The sequence below is a fragment of the Eschrichtius robustus genome, chromosome 16 (assembly GCF_028021215.1).
Source record: "Eschrichtius robustus isolate mEscRob2 chromosome 16, mEscRob2.pri, whole genome shotgun sequence".
Lineage (NCBI taxonomy): Eukaryota > Metazoa > Chordata > Mammalia > Artiodactyla > Eschrichtiidae > Eschrichtius > Eschrichtius robustus.
The window spans coordinates 67004411-67030310 of NC_090839.1; the positions used below are offsets into that span (position 1 = coordinate 67004411).

The following is a 25900-nucleotide window of genomic DNA, read 5'->3' on the forward strand; positions in this document are numbered from 1 at the left end:
CTCATTTTTACTTGGCAAGAAAAGCCAATCGTTTTAACACGTTTCTGTGCATAGTAAGTTTGGAACTTAAAGCCCTTAGTAGCCTAGTTTATAAAAGGCTAGTTACAAAATCTCCTTTGTCTAAAGGATCCTTTAGGACAGAGGTCTGCAAACCTTCTTTTAATGGGCTAACAGTAAATATTTTGTCTTTGAAGTCAGATGGTCTCTATTGCAACCATTCAGCTCTGTTGTAGTGTGAAAGCAGCCATAGATAATACATAAACAAATGGGCATGGCTACATTCCAATAAAGCTTTATTTAGGGACACTGAAATGTGAATTTTGTGTAATTTTCACATGTCACAAACTATTATTTTTCTTTTGATTTTTTCCCAATATGTAAAAAACGTAAAAACCATTCTTAGCTCACAGGCTGTACAAAAACAGTGGTGGTCTGGACTTGGCCCGTGGGCTGTAGTTTGCAATCCCTGCCTTAGGAGACGATCATGTTTGCATTTTTGACTATGGACAGGGGAGACACGAGGATTGCCCCGAATCCACAGCCCTGTTACCCCAGAGGCATTTCCACCCTCTGCTGCTCCTCCTTACTCATTTCTCTTAGACGATGTGGAGTATTTATGTGACCATTATATGCAACATATTTCTGTTATATGCAACAGAAAACTCAAACTGCTTAAGCAAAAAGAGAATGCACTGGGTTCTGTTACTCTAGAAGTCGATCCAGGGTTCATCTGCTTCTCTCCATCTCTTGGCCTTTCTCCCTTCCATGAAGGTTTGCCCTCAGGATCCATGTTCTGAGAGGTCCAAGGCCAGCAGGAAACCGGGCAGGGTTTCTCTCCCTCCAAGAATTCACACAAAAGCTCAGGGTCTGATTACTTGGCTTTTGTTATGGAGCTTCATGCCCATCTGAATGAGCCCCAGGGGTCTGGGGAAACAGAACACCACACCCTGGCAGGGTCAGCTCAACAATTCCCAAGACCCAGGAGTGGTGCCTGCATCGGTTCCCCAACTAAAATGGGGGTCCTCTTACCAAGGGAAGGTGAATGGATGCTGGGAGGCAAAAATCACCAAATGTCCACTTCATGTCGGGGACATCACCATGTGACATTTAGAATCTAAATGCCTCGAACAAAGTGGGTGGATGAGCTGCCAGGAGCAGGAAATTGCTGTTCACACCCCGTCTTCTCAAAGGGATTGCCTGTCTTCCCTTTGGCAAAGTTCTCTCTGCAGGTTCCAGCTTCTTCTGGAGCAGACCTTCTAGGCTTGACAAACCCGGAGCTACAGAATGGTTTAGATTTCATTTTCTGTGCAGTCAGGTGGTCTAGACTCTCAGCACTCAGTTGATTGAGATTCTGTTTAGGGGAAGCAGTGACTTGAATAGCTAAAGGCCTGGCTCAGCCACTCACCCGTCTCAGTAAAGGCAGACAGTGCCCCACCCTCTAGCTGGGCTCAAAATAGCTGTTTCTTGACGTGGGCTCTTTGTGACTCATGGTGGAGTTTTCCAGCCTTGGGAATATTGATGACAATTTCCTCTGCTCCTCTCCACACCACAGAGTCTAGCTTTTCCTACCTTTCCCCAGATATTTATCACCTCAAGGTTATCCCTTGGTACCCTTCATTCTGACCTCGTTTTTCTTTTGCTCTCAGTGACCCACTCCAGATTCAGCATTTTTTTCCCCATCCTCCGCCAAACAAGAGTGTGGCCCTCAGTTACGTGCACCTACTTTAGGAGGTGCCAACCAGGTGTGGGGAAGGGAAAAAAAATTTGTCCTCTACCCATCTCAGGCTCCCTGGCTGGAGCCCTGTAAATGAGACTGACAAAAGACAGATTCACAAGAGAAAAATAAACAGGAGTTTATTAACATGTGCATCACACATATACCTGGGAGTGATGAGTAACTCATAACAGTGGTTAGAACTCGGGCTGATATAGCATCTTAACAGAAGAACAATACATTTCTAGAGTACTGGCAAGACAAAGAAAAGGGACTTTGAGTTTCTTATGAGAAGGTAGGTAGATGGGGGAAACTAATGGACAATAAGGACTAGTTAGTCTAAGTTTGTTGTATAGATTCCTCTGGAGCCATCTCCAGGCTGATGAGGATCTAGAGTTGTTTCCAGTGATTAATTTCTCTCCTTCTTGGTACAGAGGGGAGGGGAGACCTCTTTATTATAAATTGATGTCCTGCTTGTAGGCAAATCAAGGAGGGCAGAGAGCTTTTCTTGTATCTTTTTTTTCTCTCCATTGCCTTCATCTCAAAATAATCCTATGCCAAAGGGGCATGTTTTGGGGTGGCATATTCCGTTATCCTTTACGGAGGACCCTCAGGACACACTCCAGTCCTAACTCTGGGGCCTGGGCCAATGTTTCAGACCCCATCTTGTGTGCCTGTGTGTGTGTGTACCCCCAAAATGCTCAGCCTCCCTGCCACCCATTTGCCACACCCCAGGCCAGACAGGCCTGTCTGTGGGAACAGGACAGCCAGCAACTGAGGGGCTGAATCACCTTCTGCAAAAGTCCACGGAGAGTGGGAGCTACAGAGGTGTCTGTGGCTGAGCTGGAAGAAGCAGGAAGCATCTGCATAACTGCAGTCATGCATTTATTGACTGCATGTATTTTATTTCATTTACTGATCACTTTCTATGACCAAGCCCTGGACTAAGCAATTTGCACACATTATGCTGCATTTAATTCTCCAACTCTCTGAGGCAATTGCAGGAAGCTGGTCTTCCTACCTTGATGCCTGCTCCCTACCTCTACACCCTCTCTCATGGGAGATAGCGATCTCATCTCTCCCCCGCTTAGAATCCTTCTGTAGGTCAACCACTGGGAATAAAATCCAACTTTCCACAAGGCCTTGCATTATCTGGCCCCTTCCTGTCTCTCCATCGTGTCACACCCTCCCCTGTTCTCATTTTGTTCCACCCACACTGGCCTTTTCTCTGTTCTTGAGCGTGAAGCTGGTTCCCCTCTCAGGGCTCCCGCACTTGCTGTTCCATCTGCTGGTAACATTCTTTCCTTCTATCTTCCCAGGCCGGCTCCTCTTGGTCATTTAGTGTCAGCTCAAATGTCACTTTCTCAGAGGGGTCTTCCTCAGCCCCACTGTCTGAAGGAGGCCCTGTCAATCGCTTACCAGACCATAACCACATTTTACTCTCTGCATAGTCCTGTCAACTTAAAGGATGTTGTTTATTTTTTTACTTGCTGCCCATCTTCCCCACTAGGATGAATGCTGCATTTCTGTGTGCCTAGTGCCCAGAACATTGCTTGGCCTATGGTAGGTACGTTGAATATGTGAAAAGCCCTTCAGAACATCTGAGGCCAAGTCATTTGCCCAAGGTCCCACAGAGGAAGGACCCCCTGAGGGGGGTGGAGCCCTGAGTGTTGAAAAGGGATGCTGGATAGGATAAAAATCACTGCCTATGGAAAGTATCCCAACTGGCTGAAATTTTGCCTAGTTTTTGCACCCAGCTTTTTGGCATCTTCAGCTTTGTTGAAATCAAGTTGACGTTTGGACTTGAGCACTCAGATTTTGCATCTCTTGCAGCGTTGCTGGGGAGCTGGCCCTTGCCACACCCGCAGTTCTAGCTGGGACACACAGAAGTTCTGGGTTTTGGATCCACTGGCATGTGATCCTCCTCACCTTCTAATGTGGGAATATTTTTCTATTTATAAAAATAATACCATATGCTGCCCTCAAAGAAGTGCTCATTAGTCCCCACCCTGTCAGCGTGGGCTGTGCTTAGTGACTTCCTTCTAAAGAGTACGGTATGGAAAAGAGTAGGGGGGGAGAAACCTGACAATTATGAATTCAGCCAGGCGATCCAGCTCAACATCAAGAGTGACCTTTAGAGTGCCCTTGATAGAAGGCAGTGAGAATGACACTGTCCCTCTGTGGTCTTCCTCTTGCAAACCCATAACCCCAGTCTAATCAACAGAAAAACAGCAGACAGATCCCAGTGGAGGGACATTCTACAAAATCATCTGATGAATCCTCCTCAAAACTGTCAACGTTGCCATCAAAAACAAGGACACTCTGAGAAACTGTCACAGCCAAGAGGAGTCTAAGGAGATATGATGGTTAAATGTCATGGGGTGTCCTGGATAGGATCCTGGAACAAAAAAAGGACATTAGGTAAAAACTAAGGAAATCTGAGCAAAGTATGGAATCTAGTTTAAATATATATATATATATCCGTGAGTATTTCTAGTCCGATGCTTTTGCCTTTTCTCCGACGCTTTTGCTTTCTTTCTGTTTAGGGGCTTATCTTACTTCTCGTGCTGGATTTTCAATCCAGCAAGTCCATTTCCACATTTGTGTCCTTTCTTCTTCTGCCATGATCCAACTCTCCCTCTGGCTTCCCAGCTTGCAGCCCGTGTTGTTGAACATTGAACTTGGCCCACTCATGCTTGCACACAGCCCATGCACAGACTTCCCTGGCTGGTTTTCTCTGACCCTCAAGCATCCCGAATCACACCCAAACCACCCCAGCTCAGAAAAGGATTTATCCCAGGCTATTCCTCGGTCTTGAACTTTCTGAAATAAAATAATGTTCTCCAAGCAGTTTATCTCTCCAGTTAAGTTTCCAGCCAGTGAGGGATGAAATGAGCCACATGATTTCCAGGCTAAGCAATTTTTAAAAACTGAAATATTACTTTAGACAGTCCCAATTTATTTTCCTCTAGATTCTAATCATCTTAGCCCCGCCAAGCAGGCTTTTAAGCAGCACCATCTGGTTCTCTACCCATCCTTGCGTGACCTGGGCCCTCTGCTTACTTCTGAATTGGTTTGTAAATTGGAAGCGTTAGGGAGTCTTAGTAAAAGATGCATGAATCACAGCTCAGGATAGGTTCATAATTGTCTGTATTCATGAAGTCTTTCTGAGATTGCAGGGCTGGAGGACATTTTTAAAGAAATGAACCTTGAATAGTAGGATGAACCTGCAGAAGTACCAAAAAACATTAGTTGTCTATGCAATTTTAATTGGACAATTACCTTATTGTTATTACAGGGTTATCGATTTCCATGGTTTCAATTCAACATTCTTACCAATTCCCTCTGAATTAGGGAGAATATTCTCTTGTAGGGTCTTTAAGGACCTCAGAAACCAATCTGAGCCCTTCTGCTTGGGGTTGGAGAAATACAACAGAGTGATTTGATGACTCATTGAAGGTCACTTAGACGTGTTGGGGTGAGGACACTGAATAATGAAAAAATGACATTACAGGTTGTTAGATAAACTGTCAGAACTCATGTGTCATTTCCTTCAAAGCCCCACCCCAGAGGTAACACACACATTATTCAAATGAAAACCTTTCTGGAAACCTCCCTTGGGAACTGCAGTCCCAATCTGTGTTGAAGTCTTGTGAACATCCTCAATGGTGATAAACCTTTGCCTTGGAGAGGGAGTTTGAGGTTTGGAAAGGTCGTTCTGAGCCAAATAAAGTGGGTAATCAAATCACATGAATATAAAAAAGTGAATATAAATGTGTTAAACTGCTTTTCTGGAATGGCTCATAAACTGATTTGAAAGCAATGATCAAAGAAGAGTTTGTTTATTAATACCTCTCCTTATTCCAGGAAGGATTTAATCACCATATTGGAGTCTAATAAACGTTTTAAAAGGCTTGAGGAATGTTGGTATTATTGGAAGCATAGGGCGTTCTGAGGTGATTCCTTGAAGGGTAATATTCTAGAATAGTCGTTTAAAAAAAAAGAATTGCTTTCCACTACCTTAATATGATCTCCCTCCCCCTTCCCTCCAGACCTAAGACTAGTTTTGTGGACGATGCAGGTAGGACACACAGCTTTTTAGTGCTTCTCATTCTCCTTAAAAGGCATGGAATGGGATGGTGTAAGAGGTAGGGTATTCCCAGTGAAGGGAGTTCTGGGAAGGGAGGTAAAGTTGGGGCAGGGGCTCCCGGGGCTGATCTCCTCTGTCCTTCCCTACCCCCAGCTCCAGCTGTGGTGTCGGCCTAAGGTTGTCTGATTTCTCTTTTGATGGTGGTGGTGATGCTGATGCTGATGATGGTGATGCTGGTGATGGTCATGGTGGTGATGCTGATGCTGATGATGGTGATGCTCGTGATGGTCGTGGTGGTGATGCTGATGCTGATGATGGTGATGCTCGTGATGGTCATGGTGGTGATGCTGATGCTGATGATGGTGATGCTGGTGATGGTCATGGTGGTGATGCTGATGCTGATGATGGTGATGCTCGTGATGGTCATGGTGGTGATGCTGATGCTGATGATGCAGAAGATGATAATGATGATGTGATGATGATGGTAATGATGAGGAGGAGGAGGATGCTGATGATGATGACGGTGATAGTAGTTGTGATAATTGACACTCACCAAGACCTCACTGTCCTTATGATGTACCAGGTACCACACTAAGAGCCTTACACACAACCTGTCATTCAGCCCTCACCACAGCCAATGAGTAACCTTTATTATTATCCCCGCTTAACAGATGACGGACCTTGACAGTGGGAAAGGTCACATAACCAGCTTACCAGCCTTGCAGATAGTTACTATGGAGTGAACAAATATTGCAAGCTAGGGTTATTAGACACACTTTACAAACAAAAAAGCAAAAACTCAGAGAATGTAAGTAACTTGTCCAAGGGCACAAGCCAGTAAGGGGCAGAGCCAACATTTTAACTTGAGTCATGCTGTCAGCTAAGGGTGTTGTGCCATGGCTGTTGGCACTGAGCTGGGTGGGGTGGACGATACCCAGTGAGCAGGAGGGCAGTCTTACTGCTTGGTTGCCTCACCTCCTTCACTAAAACTAGGTCCCTTTCTACGGAACACAGATTTTGCCCACGAGGATGATAATGACCCCATCCTGGGACCCTCCGCAGTAGGTTCATTTGGTCCCTTCTATTATATACACTGTGATTTACTGAATAAAGGTCCCCAAAAGATGCTTACACCCTAATCCTCAGAACCTATGAATCTGTTACCTCATACAGCAAACAGGAATTATTGTTGCAGATGGAATTAAGGTACAGACTTTGAGATGAGAAGATTATAAGGGATTTACCGAGTGGACCCAGTCTAATCACATGAGCCCTTAAAATGAGAGAGGCTTTCTTGACTGGGTCAGAGAGAGATGTGAAGGATGAAGAAGAGTCAGAGAGATGCACCATAAAAGGACTCAACTTGTCATGGCTAGCTTTGAAAATGGAGGAAGTGGCTATAGGCCAAGGAGTGTAGGCGACCACTAGAAGCTAGAAAAGGCAAGGAAACAGATTCTGGGACTTCCCTGGTGGTCCAGTGGTTGAGACTCTGTGCTTCCACTGCAGGGGGTGTGGGTTCGATCCCTGGTTGGGGAACTAAGATCCCATATGCCGTGCAATGCAGCCAAAAAGTAAAAAAAGAAAAGAAAAGAAAAGAAAAGAGAAGAAACCGATTCTTCCCTAGAGCATCAGTCCTGCTGACACCTTGTTTATTGCCCAGTGAGACCCATGTCAAACCTCTGACTCCAGAACTATAAAATAATACACTTGTATTCTTTTTAAGCCAATAAGTTAGTGCTCATTTGTCATGGCAGCCATAGACAACTAATACACAGACGGATATTTTTTTTCTTTTTCTCCTCTTGCCTTTTATTAACAGTTGTCCACGTTTGTTTTAGCTGGGGAGGCAGGTTAAGCATGCAGTCAGTGTGAGCAGTGATTATCTGCAGAGAGGAAAGCCCCCGTGTGGCTTTCATGGTCCCACCTGTGTCACCTCACTACTAGTCACAGTTCTCAGCTGGCATTTGAGTAGAGTGGTCATTACCAGGGTGTCACCCTCCTGTCCATGGTTTTCCTGTTCTTCCCCCAATTCTGGAGTCCTCCATGTTCCTCTCTGTCCAGACCAGTGCTTCTGGGATGAAAAGAGCTAACATGTATTGAGGACACCGTGCCCAGGGCTCTATGGATCCCCTCAGTTAATCTTCATAGTGAGTCTTTGTGGTAGATTCCATCACTCTCTCCCCATTTCAGGAAACTAAGGCACAAAGAAATGAATGAAGAATCGCCTTCATGAAGTACAGATTGTGGGGTCCCCTCTCGGGGGATTCTGATTCAGTAGACCCTGGAGAAGCCCAGAGAGATGGATTTTTTAGCCGCATTCACGTGGGTCTCATGTCCATGCTCCCAAAAGCACTGTTGAAAATGTGGGTCTAATAGAGAACAAACTGGTGGTTGCCAAGGGGGAGGGGGGGAGGAGGGAGAGGGATGGACTGGGGGTTTGGGGTTGGTAGATGCAAACTATCACATGTAAAATGCATAAACAACAGGGTCCTAGTGTATAGCACAGGGAACTATATTCAATATCCTGTGATAAACCATAATGGAAAAGAATAATGTCTATATGTGTATAACTGACTCACCTTGCTGTACAGCAGAGATTGCACAACATTGTAAACCAACTATACTTCAATTTTAAAAAACTGAAAAAAAAAAAGAAAAAGTGGGTCTACATCACTGGTTTTCAAGGGAGGATGAGTTTGTGCCCTATGGCAATATTCACAAATGTTTGAAGACACTTTGGGTGGGTGGGAGGATGCTGCTGGCTTCTAGTGGGTGGAGGCCGGGGATGCTGCTGAACATCCTACAGTGCACAGGCCAGTCCCCCAGCTAAGAATGATCCAGCCCCAAATGTCAGTAGTGCTGAGGGTAAGACACTCAGGTCCCAACAAAGTGCTGAGAGGCTGCCAAGTAGAGGGGAGGTGAAACTCTTGCTTTCCCTTTGGTTCCTGAGCTTTCAGAATGAGCCTTCAGATGTTCTCACATTCTACATCCTTACTCCCAATTTACAGATAGGGAAACTGAGGCTTAGAGAGGTGAAGTCATTTGCCCAAGGGCAGCAGTTAGAAGGAGGCAGAGCCAGGATTTAAACCCAGGTCAGCTTGACTCCAGTGCCTGTTTCTTAACCCCACTGCTGACTGGGCCTTCTCCCTCATTACTTTTGTGACCTTGGACAAGGCCGATGTGGCAGAGAAAACAGAAACTCGGAGACGCTAAAAAAACATGCCCAAAGTCCCATTAGAGAATAATAACCATGGCCACGATTTGAAGACAAGTCAGTTTCCTCAGAACCTTCCTTGGGAGGTGATTGTGATTACAAAGAGACATCACGGATGGGAAGGCTCCGTGCAGCGGGAGGTATGATAACTCTCAGGACCCAGAGGCATCCTTATTCACAAGGCAGAGGAGGAGGGCATGGAGCATCTGAATTAAAAGCAGTTACTTTAGGTTCTTGGGAAATGGTGACTCACTAAAAGTAACCGGCTGTTTCCCATTAGATTCACTTTATAGCGAGAAGGCAAGATGCTTGATACATCCCATAATAGGGTGTTTGGGGGTTGAAATGAGCTTCTTTCCTACATGAATGATTGATGACAATAAAAGCCTGGGGTATCCCCAGGAGCCTTTGAAATGCATCAGGATATCCATTCCCAGTAGTGGGGCTACCCAGGGTAGTGAGAGCTAAGGGCCTGGCCCCTTGACAGAGGGCTGGTGGGGCCACTCTTGGACCCTCTGTTCGGGGCAGGCATGGGTCTAAATGACCGGAAGGCCGTCCTTCTCCGGATCTGATGATCCTGACTTTGCCTCCTCCCCCACGTTAGTCTGACTCTTCCAGGGAAAGGACAGGTGATACTGACCACCCTTTATCATGCCCAGGCACAGCACCAAGCACTTGACATGGTTTCTCACTTCATCTGCATAGCAGCAACTCCATGAGGTAGGAGTTACTGTCCCATTTTACAGAAGAGGAAACTGAGACTTGGGAAGAATCAGTAATGTGTCCAGATCACACAATTACTGGTAGAGCCAGGACTTGAACTGGAATCTATCCAAACCTACTATCAGGGGTAAGCTGTTGGTGAGCTAATGACTTTTCTCCCCAACATGTAAGCCCTTTTCTACAAGGTCAGCTTGACGAGGACAAGGGTTTTGTCTGTTTTGTTCCATCCCCATTGCTTAGAACAGAATCTGGCACGAAGCAGGTTTTCAGTGCATATTTATTAAATGGATAATAAGAGCAAATATTACAGAGAACTTTCTATATGCCTGGCACTTATGCAAATTCACTAAAAGATGTGTATGATTGTCCCCACGTTGCAGATGAAGCAACTGAGGCCCAGAGTCAACAATTGATGGGACCGTGGTCAGCCTGAGAGGTGGCCCTGAGACCTGAAAGTCCATGCCCATAACCGACCCCTTCACATGCCATCTCTGAGGGCTCCCATGGCTCCCAGAGCACCTGCATCCAACATATTTTTCTTTATTTTAAATCTGTTTTGAATAGGTAACACCTGCCATGGTAAGATTTCAAACAGCATAGCTAACAGTAAATCACCAATGTCAGTGTCTTGGTGATTTTAACAGTGGTGGGTGCTAGGCGAAGCGTAGACAGGAATTCTCTGTGGCGTTGGCTTTGCAACTTTTCTATAAATCGAAAATTATTCCAAAATAAAAAGCTTATTTAAAAATTCAAACAATAGAAAATGGTGTGTTAGGTGGAAGGTGATTGTCCTCCAACATTGACCCCCAGTCTCCCATGTCCTCCAAGGACAACCACTGTGGCCCTTCTCTCATGTGTCCTTCTGAGGATGTTCTAAGGATGCTGGATGCCTAATAAGTGTTTGTGGGATTGAAATGAATAGGTTCACCTTCATTAAATTGCCTCTGTCATACGAGCTGGGATGAAATAATGACTTGAAATGGCTGATTCGTCTTTGGGTGAAAAACTTGACACGTGATTGCGAAATTTCCTTCAGCCCTCAGTTCTCATTTGATTTCCAATGAGAACTGAAGAGTTTGGGCCCACTGCTGCTTGTCAAGGGACCATCAGAACCAAATCCTGTTGTGTCATTCCACATCCTGTCAGACACAGAGATGAGGCTGCCCTAAGGACCTCTAAGACTCTCCCAACCCAAAGGGCTGGAATTCAGTTCTACAACAGCTTTCCCAGGAGGTGGGAGATGCCCAGATGCTCTAGCATCAAACCGCATTGAATTAGGTTGCAGGAAAATTACAGGCGTACCTCGTTTTATTGCACTTCCCAGATATTGTGTGTTTTTGTTTGTTTGTTTTTTGGCTGCACTGCGTGGCATGCGGGATCTAAGTTCCTGACCAGGGATTGAACCCACGCCCCCTGCAGTGGGAGCGTGGAGTCTTAACCACTGGACGGCCAGGGAAGTCCCCAGATATTGTGTTTTTTACAAATTGAAGATTTATGGCAACTCTGTGTCAAACAAGTCTATCACGCCACCTTTCCAACAGCATTTGCTCACTTCGTGTCTCTGTGTCACGTTTTGGTAATTCTCACGTTTCAAACCCTCCACCAGCAAAAAGATTATGACTCAGTGAAGGCTCTGATGATGGTTAGCATTTTTTAGCAATCAAGTGTTTTTAAATTAAGGTGCGTACATTGTTGTGTGTTTTTTTAGACATAATGCTATTGCACACTTAATAGACTACAGTAAAGTGCAAACCTAACTCTTATATGCACTGGGAAACCAAAAAATTTGTGTGACTCGCTTTGTTGAGATACTTACTTTATTGCAGTGGTCTGGAACTGAGCCCACAGTCTCTCTCCTACGCTCTCTTTTTTACAATTTTCGATCTTTATGATTACCAAAGAAGAAAGCCTCAGTTTGGTGGTTTGTCTTTAACACCTCTCCAGAACTTGTTAACTTTTAGTACTTGCTAATCTACTTTGTTAATAAAGAAAAATTAGGCCTTCAATCTGAGCCTTGAGCAGGCTACAGTATTTAGCCAGAATTTGATAACACCACTTTGTTTCCATCGGACTTGTGGTTATGGCTATTTTCTAATTATGCTAAGTGATGGTGACCTATTATTTATGGATGTGATAATGAAATTTCCTTTAAGGAGTTTATGTGAGTGAAAAAAAGTCAACATAAAGAAATATCGAGTACCTGATGGTATAGTTAGTGTTTAGCTCACGCTGCTGTAACAAAATACCATAGAGTGGGTGGCTTAAATAACAGTTATTTCTCACAATTCTGAAGGCTGGGAAGTCCAAGATCAAGGCACTGGCAGATCTGGTGTTTGGTGAGGACCCTCTTCCTGGTTTGTAGACGGCTGTCTTCTTGTGTCCTCACATGGTGGAGAGCAGAGAGAGAGGAAGCAAGCTCTGGTGTCTCTTCTTATAATGGCACTAATCCCGTTATGGAGCCCCACCCTCATGACCTCCCCTAACCCTAATTACCTCTCAAATGCTCCACCTCCAAATACTATCACATTAAGAGTTAGGATTTCAACATATGACTTTGGGAGGTGGGGGGGTTGTGGAGCCACAAGCATTCAGTCCCTAACAGATAGTACATGATTGTGGTAAATTCTGTATAGTAATTGAGGTTTTGGAAACACTATTCTTTGTCCTACAGCCTGGGCTTTGGAATCAGACAGACCTGGGTCTGTGCCACTCACTGGTTGAGTGACTTTGGCCAATCACTTATGTCTTCTCTGAGCCTCATCTTATTGACCTGTAAAGAGAGGGTGATAATGAGTGTACCTACCTGCCAAGGTATTTAGGAGCATGATGAGTTAGTGCTGGACTCCTAGTAATGCTTAATATGAGAGAGCTCTGGGTGCATGAAATTAGGAAGCAGAAGCAAAACTGGGCATTGTCCAGGGGACCCTGGGCTTAACTTCCTACGGTGACCCATGACTGGAAAAGATGGACCAGGGAAGACTTCTCTTTGGTCCCCAGCAGTTTTCCTTCCTGTATTTGAATTACGAGTTTCTAGGAGGTTGTCAGCCCTCATTTGCCAACCCCACCGCCTCTGCTCTGTCCCCGAGTAGCTTTAAATTTTCAAGATAAATGATTAAACCTGCTGGCACATCCCAGTCATGTCCGGTGCTCAGCTCTTGTTTGCTGGTGCTGCTGTGCATGAATCTCCCTGGTGTGGCATTTGGGGATAAAAAGATGGATTTAGCTGCCTCATCCCCCAGAAGTGACTCAGCTGCTGGAAGCTGACTGACAGCAATGGCAGTTGGAGCCCTGAGGACTTCTGTGCCTTCGTGCTTCGTTCTCTCTACACAGCCATGCTTTGCTCTCTCTTAGAGCCTTGTTGCGACTGTCTTCTCTAGGCGGCCTGAAACTCTTGTCCGTCTCCTTCCAGGATTTGTCCTCCTCGTGGACACCTTCATTGGCAGCTGTTGGATGTCTGCCTTCTAGCTGGAGAATGTTGTCAAGGTTTCCATCATGCTAGTTCTATTACACAAGTTCAGACTGAAAAGAAACCGACCGTGCATGATATTCACTTACTCACATCCTGTACCAGCATTTCTCAGAGTCTGGTCTGAAGACCTCCTGTATGAAGGTCCTTGGACATGACCCCCGCCCCTCAACCCAGGTGTATCCTAATCCCTGGGGGTAGAGCTCCCCAGATAATCACCGCACCTGCTAACTCTTAAAAACAGCTACTCTCCATGTACCTGATGCAATAAAATAGACTCAGTTTTCTCTATTGCTAAGGTGATGATGGTACTTCTTAAGTGGGGAGGTAGTTCTTAAATGAATAGAATTGATGACAACAAGGGCTTTGGAGTAGGACAGCTGGTTTTAAATCTTGGCCCCATCACTTACTCCTTTTCCTGAGGCTCAATCTGCTCATCTGTGAAATGGATGCTAACAGTATTTACCACCCAGGACTGTTTGGGGAATTAAATAAGGTGATTTGATCCTGGCATGTGATAAATGCTCAATAAGTGTTACCTATTATCTATCATTACTGGCTAAACCTGGGTTTTTTGGTGTTTGTTTTTTTAACCTTTAAACTGGGGAAATGATAGCATCTACCATCTAGGGTAGGGGTGCAGGGGTTGGCAAACTTTTTCTGTAAAGGGCCAGATAGTAAATATTTGAGGTTTTGTGGGCCAGTCTCTGTTACAGCTGCTCATTCTGCTGTCATAGTGCAAAAGCACCCAAAATAATACACAAATGAATGAGCGTGGCCAATGTTCCAATAAAACTTTATCCACAAAATCAGGGAGGGGGCTGGCTTTGGCCCTTGGCTGTAGCTGGCTAACTCCTCAGCTGGGGTGTTGTGAAGATTAAATGAGATAAGGCTTGTAATGAGCCTAGCACAGTGCCTGGCACAGAGCAGTCACTAAGAGAAAGAATTCTAACTGTTCCATATCTGATTTGAGGGCTAGGCTTTGCTCCTTTCTCCAGGGGAAGGAAAGCATCCATGAGCAAGACTTTTCAACAGAGGTATCAGCTCCATCCTCTGCCCCAAGTCAAAGCTAAGTGTTCATCTCAGCACCTGGAGCCTGGCAGTGCCACCGCCTCCATCCTCCCCCAAGGATGGAGGTAAAATGCCAATCCATGGGGTGTGATTAATTCTTTCTGTCCCACGCTTTGCCCCAGGGTATGTTGCCATTTTCGGCATGTGTCCCACGGAAATCAGGTTGCCCGTCTAAACCATGATGTGTGAGAAATGAGGATACTTATATCTGCGGGGTGGTTAACTACGCGCGTTCACATCCATAAATGCATTTAACCCTCACCCGAGGCTGTATAATGTGGTTAAGGCAGGCAGTTCAGGGGAGAGAGAGAGAGAGAGGGAGAGAGGGAGAGGGAGAGAGAGGCTGGATTTGAATTCTGCCTCTGCAACATTCTGGTTTTGTGATGTTGGCCAAGTCACTTTGCTTCTCTAAGCCTCAGCTACATCTTCTATAACATAGGGATTAAATGAGATGGTACATATAAAGCCTACAGCACAGTGTAGCACATGATAGCTATTGAATCCCATTTTGCAAAGGAAGAATGTGATGCTAACAGGTAAAAGGGCTCATTCAAGGTCATGCAGCTGGTGACTGGCCTCAGACCAAGGATCTCTAACTCTGGCCGCCAGCTGATTTTCACCATGCCCCACTGCCCCCGCCCACCACATCCCATTCATCCCCACCACCCCCCGGCTGCTTCCTGGGACTCTTGCTGCTTCCAGCCACGGCTGTGCTCAATGCACAGTGACTAAATCTCTTGGAGACAGTGACATATCGCTGTCAGGGAGCTTGTACGCTTGTGACCATTCATCACTGTAGTGGATTAAATAGTGTCCTCCGAAGAAAAGTCATATCCACCCAGAACCTCAGGATGTGACCTTACTTGGAAATAAGGTCTTTGCAGGGAGAATTAAGATAAAGATTAAAATGAGATCATACTGAATTAGGGTGGGCCCTAAGTGCAATGAGACAGTAAAGGACAGAGGAGGATACACAGAGCCACGGGGAAGAAGGCTATGTGAAGACAGAGGCAGAGGTTGGAGTGATGCTGCCACAAGCCACAGATTGCCAGGAGCCACCAGGATCTGGAAGAGGCAAGGAAGGAGCCTCCCCTAGAGCCTTTGGAGGAAACACAGACCTGCTTCTGGCCTCCAGAACTGTGAAAGAATGAATTCCTGCTGTCCTAAGCCACCCAATTTGTGGTGATTTGTTACGGCGGCCACAGAAAAGTAAGACACCGCCTTCGACCCTAAGATGTGAATGGATAGGGGGGTATCGGACTCAGAATGCCTGTGTGAGGAAGGGGCAGCAATGACAGGGCAAAGAGCGTGTGTTTTAGAGGCAGACCTGGGCTCAGCCCCTTCCCTTGCCAGCTTTGGGCTATTTTCCTTATTTACTAAGAAAGAGAACATCCTCGTCCTTCTGGCTTGTGGTGAGGATTAAAAGAGATGGCGTGGCACAGTGGGGTAATAACAAAGGTAATCGTAACCGTTCATCAAGCGTGACATGCCTTGGTTAATTCAATCCTCACAACAGCCCAGGGTGGAAGGAGTTAGCAGATGCAGGTGATGTGATGTAGACCTCGGAGTAAAGGAAGAACATTCCTTCCCTACATCTCCTTCTCTACCCATGAAGAGCAGTAGACTACTGCATCCTTCCAAACCCAGCCATTCACTCTGGAAATGTGGCCTAAAGGCACCTCTTAGAGGCACGCGGAGATTGATCTCTGAGAATGCTCATCACAGGGCTGCTTCTTCTAGTGGGGGAAACAGCAAACAACCTAAGTGTCTGGGATTTGGTGAAGTGATTCATGATACAGACACAAATAGACACCCCACAGCCTTTCACACTGCTGCCAGGGAAGAGCAACCAAGGACGTGTAGAAGAAACGCTCGTGAAATGTCATTAAGTGAAAAGAGCAGGTAATAAAATGGTGAGACCCTAACTTTATATTACAAAAACCAGACCTCCATGATGGTATAAGTGTGTGTATAACACACGTATAAATATATGGCATCTTTTTTATTTTTTTAAATTTAACTTGGTCCTTTTTTTTTTTTTTTTTTACTTATTTATTTACTTTTTTTTTTTTTTTTAATTTATGGCTGAGTTGGGTCTTTGTTGCTGTGTGTGGGCTTTCTCTAGTTGCGGCGAGCGGGGGCTACTCTTCGTTGCGGTGCGTGAGTTTCTCACTGTGGTGGCTTCTCTTGTTGCGGAGCACAGGCTCTAGGCGCGCGGGCTTCAGTAGTTGTGGCACGCGGGCTCAGTAGTTGTGGCTCTCGGGCTCTAGAGCGCACGCTCAGTAGTTGTGGTGCACGGGCTTAGTTGCTCCTCAGCATGTGGGATCTTCCCAGACCAGGGCTCGAACCCATGTCCCCTGCATTGGCAGGCCGATTCTTAACCATTGCGCCACCAGGGAAGCCCGATATATAACATCTAACTACTAACATCTTTGTGTATGTTTTTCCACTCTTTAAAAAAGTATAGATGTGTTTATATATAACATTATATATATAAAACACATGTATAAAACCATATATATTACCCTATATATGCACACTACCTATATAATATATATAATCACATAAATTACCATATGTGTGCACTGGAAGAATGTACACCAAGATGTTAGCGGCAATATATGAGGAACTATGTATATACATATATACGCATGCATATGTACTATTATGGATTGAGTGTTTATGTCCCCCACGAATTCATACGTTGGGGCCCTAATTCCCAGTGTGGCTGATTTGGAGATGGGAAAGTAACTGAGATTAAATGAGGTCATTAAGGGTGGGGCCCTGATCCCATAGGATTAATGTCCTTATAGAAGACACACCAGGGAGCTCTCTCTCTGCATGAACACAAAGAGTCCATGTGAGTACAGTGAGAAGGCGGCTGTCTACAAGCCATGAAGAGAGCTCTCACCAGAAGCTGACCCTGCCAGGCCTTGATCTGGGACTTCCAGCCTCCAGAACTGGGAGAAAATTAATGTCTGTAGTTTAAGCTGTTCAGCTTCTGTTGTTTTGTTATGATAGCCCTAGTGAACTAACATACATGCATATATACATACATACATGCAGATATATTTATATATAGGCATATATATAGTGTCTTTCTATATATATGATAATATATATGGCTATATGTATGTGGTATATATATATATATATATGGTTATATATATAGTTTTTTAATATATGGTTTTACTTATATGGCAATATATATAACTCTAATTATAAATATAAGATCAGAAGAATGTCCATCAAAATGTGGATAGTTGTTCCCTCTGGGCAGTGGGGTTATAGGTGACTTTTTGCTTTGTTCTCTTTTGCTTATCTGTATTATCTGAATTTTCTACAATAAACCCGTATTATTTCATATTACTATTACATTACTTAGTATTCCTATAATTATTAATGGTATTGCTAAAATAATTATTATCAACTTTTTTCTGCCTAAAGTTGGCATCGGTCTTTGGCGACTGGGAGAGGGTGAAAAGGCCATGGTCAAAGGGACCAGAGGCTCAGAAGCCGGGACCAGGCAGGGCTGTCAAGGCCGTATGTATAACCTTGAACAAGTTTTGGTGACCCCGCCTGAGCCTCCTCTTGCCTTGTAACAGGGTTCCCATGGAAACCTGCTTTCCAGTTTCCAAAGGGCTGGCTCACAAATACACACTTGCAACACTGGCAGAGATCTGTGTGCCTTCGTGGGGTATGAAGGTTGCTGGGGCAAAGAGGAGGCTGTCCAGAGGGAATTCTTGAAAACCCATGCAGCCTTGGGGTCCTGATGCCTGCGTTTTGTGTCTCCTGCACAGATCAGCTGGACATCATCTCCATGGCAGAGACAACCATGAGGCCAGAGGAGATCGAGCTGGAGATGGTGAAAATCCAGCGTCTCCGGGAAGTCTTGGTCCGGCGGGAGTCTGAGCTCAGGTTTATGTGAGTGCCTGGCGGAGGTGGCGGAGAAAAGGAAGGGGTGTGGAGGGGGAGGACACCGGAGAACCTGACATTTACTGTTTATTGCTGTGTGCCAGGCACCGGGATGAAGGTATTACATACATTCTCACAACCACCTAGAGACGTGGGTATCTATTCCTCTATTTCTTAGTATATAACCATTAGTCAATATATGGCCCTATACAAGATGATTAAATTAGTGCCTGGGTCTTGCTTTCCTGTCTTTTTTCTATTTTTATGCTTCCAATTTTTATTTTTTATATTCTCAAAGAGCACAGAACTTATATTTTGTTCCAAAACTATAATTAAGCTTCTTACACATTGTTTCTAACATTAAAAACATATCACTAGTGTTTGCAATACACTCCCCGTGTTTTAAAAGGAAGGGAGACAGAGAATGTGAGTTCTTTAAAGTACTGAAGAGCTGCCTTCAGCCTGTGGGTGCTCAGAGGGGCCAAGGTTGCTTTTGTGACGATGGCTGTCATTGCACATTTACTGACCTTTGCATCGTGTATGTGTGTGTGCATGCGTGTGTGTGCATGTACATATTATCCCCGCACCTGGCACACGCACAGCAAGTGCTCAGTGACAAGATTAGCTAACACGCAAGCTCTAGCCCTGGGCCAGGCACTGCACTAAGCTCTTGACTTGTGACCTCACTAAATTTCCCCATATTGCCCGTGAGTCTGACTGCTTAGAGACAAATGTCAACAGTAGACACTTGAATAAATCAAATTATCTAAAACATACAGAAGGATGTCAGTGCAGTCAGGACATATTTTGGGGGCTCAGTGACATACTCCAGGGGAGGGGCTGGCTTCTTGGCCCCCGGAAGTCTTGCTAGCAGCCTGCAGACAGAGGTGGATGATAATGAGGGCTCCCCCCAGGCCCCGCCTTTAGAGTATGTAGCCTTGCCTGGAGGTACACCACCTTGTCAATCTCAGAGATGCATGATGGGCTCCAGGATGGCCAGGGTAGAGATCATGGCTCACTCAGACCTGGATAAACACCTCATCAGATGATGATCTGCAGCCTCCCGGGCTAACAGGCCGTGTGTGGACCATTCTTGAATTCAGTTTCCTGGCTCTTTCTCAGAGCCAGGCCCTCACCTCCCTGTAGGGCTTATGGTGCGGGTGGGTCCTATTCTTGCCTCCATTTTAGAGAAGAGGGAATTGGAGGTTAAGAAATTTACCCAAGGTTGCATTAGCTAATAAGTAGCCAAGGTAGGATGCAGCCTGACTCCAGAGTTTTTATTAAGTGAGTGAATAAGTGAAGGAAGGTTGGAAAGAGGGAGGGAGGGAAGGAATGAAGGAAGGAGGGAAGCTCGGAATATATCTGCCAAGATAATGCCTTAAAGAGTATAAGCTCCTGAGGGCAGGGATCCTATGTCTCATCTTCACTGTTGGATTTTCCCAGCATCTTGAACACTGCCTGGCACTTATTAGGCCAATTAGTGTTTGTTGAATGTGCAAAAATTGTTCTTTCACACTCCATCCTGACCCCAATAGCTTCCCTTCACACACACACACACACACACACACACACACACACACACACACACAAGACCCGTTGGAATAGGGTAAGAGGGAAATAGAATTTCAGACTGTACTAAGCATTTACAGGCTCAGGTGGGGAAGCTCGGAGTGACGGGAATGTGACAGCCCTTGACTGAAATAGTCCCAATGACTGTAGCTGTAATAACCAGGGGGAGATTGGTTTTGTCACACCTGCTGGGAAGTAATCAAGTTAATACCCTCAGCTCCCGTGCAGACTGTATGAGTCAGATCGTATTGCACGGCTGAGGGTGTCTTCTCACTTGACCGTCTCCTGCGATGTTCATTCTTTCGAGAATGGGTTTAAAGGCTGCTGTCCCAACACCCCCAACGTTCAGCATTATTCTTTCATGGGTTTCCATTTTCTTGGCTCCTCTGTCTTGCCCTTTCCCCTGGGACTCACAGCTTCTGCTTGTTCTGCCTTCCTCTCAGCATGAACTCATAAGAGTGGGTTCAGGGTCATCCTGGCTCTCTTGCATACTTGTCTGTGACCTTGGGCACATGACAGGCTTCAAAAGAACTGCTGTTTACCACAGGCACTGTTATACTGCACACGTGCTATGTGTGTTGTATGCATTTGCTCACTTATTTTAGCTTTTTGAATCCTCATAAGACCCCTGAGGGAGTGGTTCTATTCCTTCTATTTTATGGATAAGGAAACTGAAGTTAGGTGAAATAACATTTTCAAGGTCAAAAGCTAGTATGGGTGGAATTGGGACTTGAACCTGAGGTGTCTGTCTCAGAGGCAGAGCCCTGAACCCTAAGTTAGCCCGTTATTTATTCCCAGCAGAAGGATGCCTTTTCTCTTTGCCTTGCTCTTCTAGAATGCAAAGACAAACTCCCGGTTGGATGCCCACAATCCCACAATCCCACATTGGGTTTGGTCTTGTTCTGCACCATCTTGAATTGAGTCAGGTGGAAACAGAAGTCATTCTGTTGAGTCAGGCTTTGGACTTTTTCATACCCTTTCTCTGGAGAGAAGTGATTTATTTGAAGCCTAAAATGATGAGCTCCATCTTAGTTAAGGTTTTCAAGTTTACCTGCTGGGAATTTGACGTACTGCCTTATTCCTCTAAGGGTTCTCAGGGACCTCAAGAGTCAACATTTATAGAACCCTTAGCACAGATCTAGGCCTTGGCTAAGCCCTGTGCACACATTATCACGTAACCTACGAAAAATGCTTGCTAATGGAAGGATGAAGCAGGAGTGCCTCCAGCATACCTGCTCTCCCTCAGGCTCACGAGGTCAGGTTCAGAGAAGGACTATGAGTGACGCCGGTGGGCATGTGTCTCCACCGCACACCCAATGCATCTGCTCTCAATGTCCTCCCTTTGCTTGTCCCTTGGTTTCCAAGTTGCTAACTGGTGTTTAGAGATCTCCCTCTTGAAGCTGGCAGTTTTACGAGCTTCATTTGGATGAGTCAATCCAAATCCCTTAGCATCACGAAAACGCTGCTTTAATTGGCGGCAAATGTCCAGGAGGTAAAACTTGAAGCCTCCTTTGTTCCATCCTCGATCCTCCGTGCCACCCACCTCCCAGTCCCTCCCTCTGCTGCCCCATCTCCATGCCTCTCTCCATCCTGGCCTGCGGAGGCTGTCAACAACCTCAGACTCATTTTCTCACCCTTAATTCCAGCACTGACTCACACCATTAGCTTTTCATAACTCCTCCTGCAGCTCCACTGGCCTGCCTCAGCTCTTTCGCACCTTCTCTACAGTCCTGGTCGTGCTGTTTATCTGGGTTTCAGATAATTAACTATCTTCGGAGGTGTGGGGCGGTTATCTTCATTTTACACCCGCTTGCAGGATTGTCATAAAGGGACAGTGGGCTCTGTCTGTCAGCTTGCTCTGGGCGGCGGCAGCTTCTAATTAATGAGTCAGAGCTGCAGCTGGCAGGGGAGATGGGCTTGTGAAGGACAGATTTCAGGAGCACAGTCCTTGAGTTCCAGTATTTCCAGACTCTGGGCTTGGACCCAAGTAACATCATTTTATTAAGAAGGACCAAGTGCGGTGAAGCGGTCGCATCCTAGAACCTGGCAGAGGTTCAGGGTGTGGTGGTAGAGAGTACATGACTTGTAAACTTTTCAAATACTTGCTATGCTGGGCAGTGTTCTAAGTGTTTTACACGCATTGATCATTTTATCCTTACTGCAACTAGACATACAACATCCTCCCTCCGCATTTTATAGATGAGGAAACTAATGCACAGAGAGGTCAAGTAACTTGCCCCGGGCTGCCCAGGGTCTGTGAAACAGCAGATGATGATATAACCCCAGCATTCTGGGTCCAGAGTCCATGATCTCAACCATGATGCTATAGGGTCTCTCAACTGGTTTTGAACCCCAGTTCTACTTCTTATCGACTCTGGGCCCTGGAGCAAATCTTTTGCCCTGTTGGGAATTCCCTGGTGGTCCAGTGGTTAGGACTCCGGGGTCTCACTGCCGAGGGCCCCAGTTCCATCCCTGGTCAGGGAACTAAAATTCCGTAGGCCGTGCCACGTGGCCAAAAAAAAAAAAGTTTCTTTAAGGGACTTCCCTGGTTAGTCCAGTGGTTAAAACTCCGCGCTCCCAATGCAGGGGCCCTGGGCTCGATCCCTGGTCAGGGAACTAGATCCCACATGCTGCAACTGAGATCCAGTGCAGCCAAATAAATAAATAAATATTTTTTAAAAAAGAAAATCTTTTGCCCTGTTGCAGCCTCAGTTTTCCCCTCTTTACAATGGGACATTGATATTTCCCTGGCAGCGTTGTCGCAAGGGATGGAAAGAGAGGACACGTGAAAGTGGGTGGCTCTTCCTAGGTAATAAGCACATCAAAATTCCCTTCCCACCTTTAACTGTTAATACCGTGCTTTGAGGGAGAAAAGAGGAACAGGGCTGCTTCGTTATCTCCAGAGAAGACCGAGAAAACACCCCTCTCCCCAAGAAACTGGGGAGTGGCTCTCACCCATCAAGTCCAACTCTATTCTGGGGCCTTGACTTTACTATTGTTGTTGTTATTTTAAAAAAATTTTATACACCTGCATTCTTTATCCCTTTAATGAGCTGATAATTCTGAAGCCTGTTAGGAAAAGCTTCAAGCCAAGGGCGAAATGAAGCATGTGCATTTATGTAACTTGACACTTCTCAGCCACGTTTGGCAGTTTCGAGACACTTTGGTTGCACTCTGGGTTTTAAATACCATCTCCTAAGAACAGGTCAGCGTTGTCAGAGCCACTGTACATATCAGGTGGGAAGAAATGTCTTTAATTGCAAAAGATCTAAAAAGCAATTTGTCTTGGACAAAATATACGAGAATTTGAGGAGTTGGGGAAGAAAGGGAGGAAGGAGACCTCGAGGGAAGAGGAAAGGGACGGGGAGGCTAGAGAGGATGGGGAATGTCCCAGGTGAGACCTCTGAATGGAAGGACCCCCCTGAATTTCTAAGTGTTTGGGGAAATAGGGATGAGGTTGGGGATCTGGGCTGATCAAATGGAGAAAAAATATCCCCCAGTCGATGGGCTTCTGCTGTTTCAAGTTGCTTCTCGAAGTCAGAACAAGCTTCAGGAAAGGAAATTCTTCTGTCAGGGAGCTCTGGCTGTCTTACCATAAAGGATTTCATGCTCTTGGCCCTAAGGATCTCCTCTGGGCCCTGGTGAGCTGGGAAAGGGATCACTGTATTAGACTCTTATGATGGTTACTTTTATGTGTCAACATGACTGAGCTATGGGGTGGCAGGTATTTGTTTAAACATTATTTTGGGTGTGTCTGTGAGGGTGTTTCTGGAATAGACTAACATTTGCATCAGTAGACTGAATAAAGCAGATTGCCCTCCCCAGTGTGGGTGGACCTCATCCGATCTGTTGAAGACCTGAATAGAACAAAAAGGCTGAGTAAGAGGGAACTTTGCCTGCCTGACTGCATGAGCTGGGGCATCGATCTTTTCCTGCCTTTGGACTCGAACTGAAAAATCAACTCCTTTTGGGTCTTGGGCTTGCTAGCTTTTGGATTGGAACTTACACCATTGGTTCTCCTGGGTCTCCAGGTTGGAGACTATAGATCGTGGGACTTAGCCTCTATAATCCTGTGAATCCTTATAAGAAGTTTATATCTATCTATCTATCTCTACATATGTATATATCTCTATCCAGCAGTTTCTCTCCTGGGTATACCCTAGAGCTGCTCTGTATAGTTGGGTATGCACTAGCCTCATGTGACTATTTCAATTTAAATTAATTAAAATTAAATAAAACCTAAAATGCAGTCCTTCAGTAGTCCTAGCCACATTTCAGGTGCTCTTTAGTCAATTATGGCTAATGGCTATCCCACTGGAAAGCACACATTTTTGTAGAACATTTCCATCATTATAGAAGAAACTCCCACACATGAGTGTCAGGAGGCATATTCCAGAACATTCATATCAGTCTGTTCCCACCTCATCTCCCCCCTTTTCATCTTCATCCATTGTCCCCCTGCAGCCCCCACCCCTGCTCTCCACGGGCCTCCTTTCAGTCCCTCCCCCTCCAAGGGGGACTTTTTGTCAGGGTTGTTCCCTCTGCCTGGATACCCCCCTCCCGCCTGGTTAACTCTCCCCCTCCCCCCAGGGCTCAGATCCAGGGTCACTTCCAAGGGGAAGCCTTCCCAGCACTTCCCAGGCTGTGTCCCATCCTATCACCATAACCAAGATCCTTTGGGTCTTCTAAGGAGAAGCCTTTCCTCCATTTATACATCTACGTTCATCAGTGTGAGTACGTGTTCGCCATCTCTCTTCTGCTCGACGCTGGCCCTGATGAGGACACAGCCTGAGCTGTTTTCACTCTCAGCAAGGTCGGCAGCACCCAACACGTGGCCAGTGTGAGTAGGCGCTCTGTGACTATTTACCTAATAAATGAGCAAGAGCTTGACTTCCCTTCTTTTTTTAGTGCCTGACTCATTTCAAGTGGGTCAGTCCATAGTATTCCTACAGAGTGGTTGTGTGACATAGCAGCTTGCAGTGTAGACACTTTACGAAGTGTATGAGTTTCCTGTGGCTGCTGTAACAAATTAGACAAAGTTGGTGACTTAACATACAGGGACTTCCCTGGTGGTCCAGCGGTTAGGACTCTGCACTTTCACAGCCAAGGGCCCGGGTTCAATCCCTGGTCGGAGAATTAAAACCCTGCAGGCTGCACGGCGTGGCCAACAAAAACCAAAAAAAACAAACAAAAAACCCCACACACTTATTCTCTTGTCATTCTGGAGACCAGAAGTCTGAAATGGGGTTCACTGGGCTGCCATCAAAGTGTCGGCAGGGCTAAGCTCCTTCTGGAGGCTACAGGGGAGGATACTTTTCCGAGCCCTTTCCAGCTTCTAGAGCATTGTTCCTCATGTTCCCTGCTGGCGGTCCCTTCCTCCATCTTCAAAGACCACAGAGTGGGATCGTCCAATCTCTTCTGGCATCAGCCCACCTGTATAACCCAAGATAATCTCCCCATCCCAAGAGCCTTACTTGAATCACACCTGCAAAATCCCATTTGCCATATAGGGTAACATATTCACAGGTTCCAGGGATTAGGACGGGGATATCTTGGAGGGACATTATTTAGCGGATCACGTTAACTGACTACGGCAATTCATTTAAGGGCTAAGTGCAGAGCTGGACTCCCAGGGTGGCAGTGACGGTGACAGGGGTGGCCGTGGCAAGGCCGAGCGGAGGGGAAGGCAACATACACTGTATGGAGAACCTGCATCGCTTCATCTGATGCTGAGTCTTCATCATTCTTTGAAATCTCCCAAGGAAAAAAAAGCATCTTATGAGACAGAGAGAGAGCATGCTCAGTAATGCATGCACAGTGGCCTGACAATTAAGGGTTTTCCCCTCTCTTTGCTTGTCTCTGGAAAACTGCTGATTTGAGTGGCAGCTGGGGTTGAGAGGTGCTTGTCCGTATCGCTTGATCTCAATTGAGGACTCAGTTCTTTGCTCTGCACTTAGCCCAGAATCAGGTAATGCTTGCCTGGGCCTCATTTCTCTTCAAATAAGAACCAGCCCTCTTGATATTTCCAGGACAGGCTGCTCAAAGAGAAATGGGAGGGGGGAAAAATACAAACAACTTAACAGATTTGCCTTCGTGTTTTGGGTCTACACAGCACAGCCACTCATTAAGACAGTAGCT

General features: G+C 45.7%; 1 protein-coding gene across 1 annotated transcript in view; it reads left to right on the forward strand.

The window, feature by feature from the left end:
- Positions 1 to 25900, forward strand: part of BMERB1 (bMERB domain containing 1) — a 110100-nt gene that overhangs the window by 49326 nt on the left and 34874 nt on the right. The window contains exon 2 of the mRNA XM_068523926.1: positions 18079 to 18202. Within this exon, the coding sequence (XP_068380027.1) occupies positions 18079 to 18202 (124 nt within the window). The remainder of the gene's footprint in view (positions 1 to 18078; positions 18203 to 25900) is intronic.